Source organism: Manduca sexta, unplaced genomic scaffold (assembly GCF_014839805.1).
Source record: "Manduca sexta isolate Smith_Timp_Sample1 unplaced genomic scaffold, JHU_Msex_v1.0 HiC_scaffold_35, whole genome shotgun sequence".
In the NCBI taxonomy this organism is placed as follows: Eukaryota; Metazoa; Arthropoda; class Insecta; order Lepidoptera; family Sphingidae; genus Manduca; species Manduca sexta.
Window position 1 is genome coordinate 14,370 of NW_023594574.1, and position 1,631 is coordinate 16,000.

General features: G+C 49.1%; 1 protein-coding gene across 1 annotated transcript; it reads left to right on the top strand.

Annotated features, from left to right (window-relative positions):
- Positions 1–632: 632 nt before the first annotated feature.
- LOC119193007 lies at positions 633–1,226 on the top strand. The gene has a single exon (XM_037446716.1). It carries the CDS (start codon positions 633–635, stop codon positions 1,224–1,226), a length of 594 nt encoding a protein of 197 aa, XP_037302613.1.
- Positions 1,227–1,631: the final 405 nt, after the last annotated feature.

Genomic DNA, 1,631 nt, shown 5'->3' on the forward strand with positions numbered 1-1,631 from the left:
ACGCGGCGATCCTGAACTAGAGCAACTTGAAAAGCAAGCCAATTTGAACTTCAGTGACGTCACCGAGCAAGGAAACAACCGACCAATCAGATGCGAGATGTCCACTGGCAAACCTCGACCATATCTGCCGCCAATATATCGTTTTGCTGCATTCAGAGCGCAACACGATTTGTGTCACCCAGGTATCAGAGCCACACGGAAGCAGATCAGTACGAAATTCTTTTGGCCAAACATGAACAAAGACATCAGCAACTGGGCCAGAGCATGCCTTGACTGTCAGCGAGCCAAGATACACCGCCATGTAACCACACCTTTAGGCGAATTTCCGCCTTCTGAGCGCTTCGAACACATACATGTCGATATTGTGGGACCACTGCGATTGTCTAATAATTGTCGCTACTGTCTTACTATCATCGATCGTTGCACCAGGTGGCCGGAGGCAATTCCACTAGTTGACATCACGGCGGAAAACGTAACGAAAGCTATATACAACAACTGGATTACAAGATTTGGATGCCCGTCACGCATATCAACCGATCAAGGCCGGCAATTCGAGTCGCAACTTTTCAACTCACTGATGAAGAAGTTTGGCATCTCACGCATCCGCACTACAGCCTATCATCCACAATCCAATGGTCTTATCGAAAGATGGCATCGAACCTTTGAAAGCAGCACTAATGGCCCGCGGTAACTCCGTTCAGTGGACGGATGAATTGCCTACAGTGCTTTTGGGATTACGCACCGCACTCCGCCCCAACGGAAAATTTAGCCCGGCAATGATGACATACGGAACAACACTCCGTTTACCCTCTGATTTCATCATCCCGACGGCTAAGTTAAGTCATGAGGAAAATGACTACATTCGTCGGCTTATGGACACCATGGCATCGCTCAAGTCTACATCTTGCTCTAACAGTACTGGACGAGAGCCGTTCGTGCACAAAGACCTGGCAACGTGCACACATGTTTTCGTGCGAAACGATCAAGTTGTTCCTCCGCTGACTCCGCCCTACGACGGCCCTTACGAAGTTATCAAGCGTTACGACAAATACTTTAAGATCAAGTTACCGCTTCGTTCAGCTGTGATATCGCTAGACAGGCTTAAGCCAGCCTACATCTGCACTGAAACGATCGAGGAGACAGCCGACCTTAGTTTTCGACAGTCTAACCAGCCCTACGTCACCAGATCCGGGAGAGTGGTAAAACCAAATGTACGCTTCGCTTGAGGGGGAGTGATGTGGGATCTACCCACATAACCACATATCGCTGTTAAGCATGCGAACTGGCTACAGTGGGTGCAATCTCACACCGCGTACATGGAGCGCAAAATGTCTGTCCAATCGAACAAACCAAGACGGTACGTGGCGTGCTCACCGGCATCGGACTTGACGTGCAATCAGCCATCGGCGCGCTGGAGCGCATATTTATAGTGTGTGCGAGCGCGCGCTATAGGTTCGTGCGAGAGATGGACTGCTGCCCCCGCGCACTCATTGGTTGTGTCGATCTTACTGGCGTTAAGCAATTGAGTATAAATATAGGGCACCTGTGTCAATAAATCATTCATTATTAATCCGAGCTTCGAGTTTCATTCGTCTCCAACAATTACCACATTCATTCTGTGTCCCTACAAA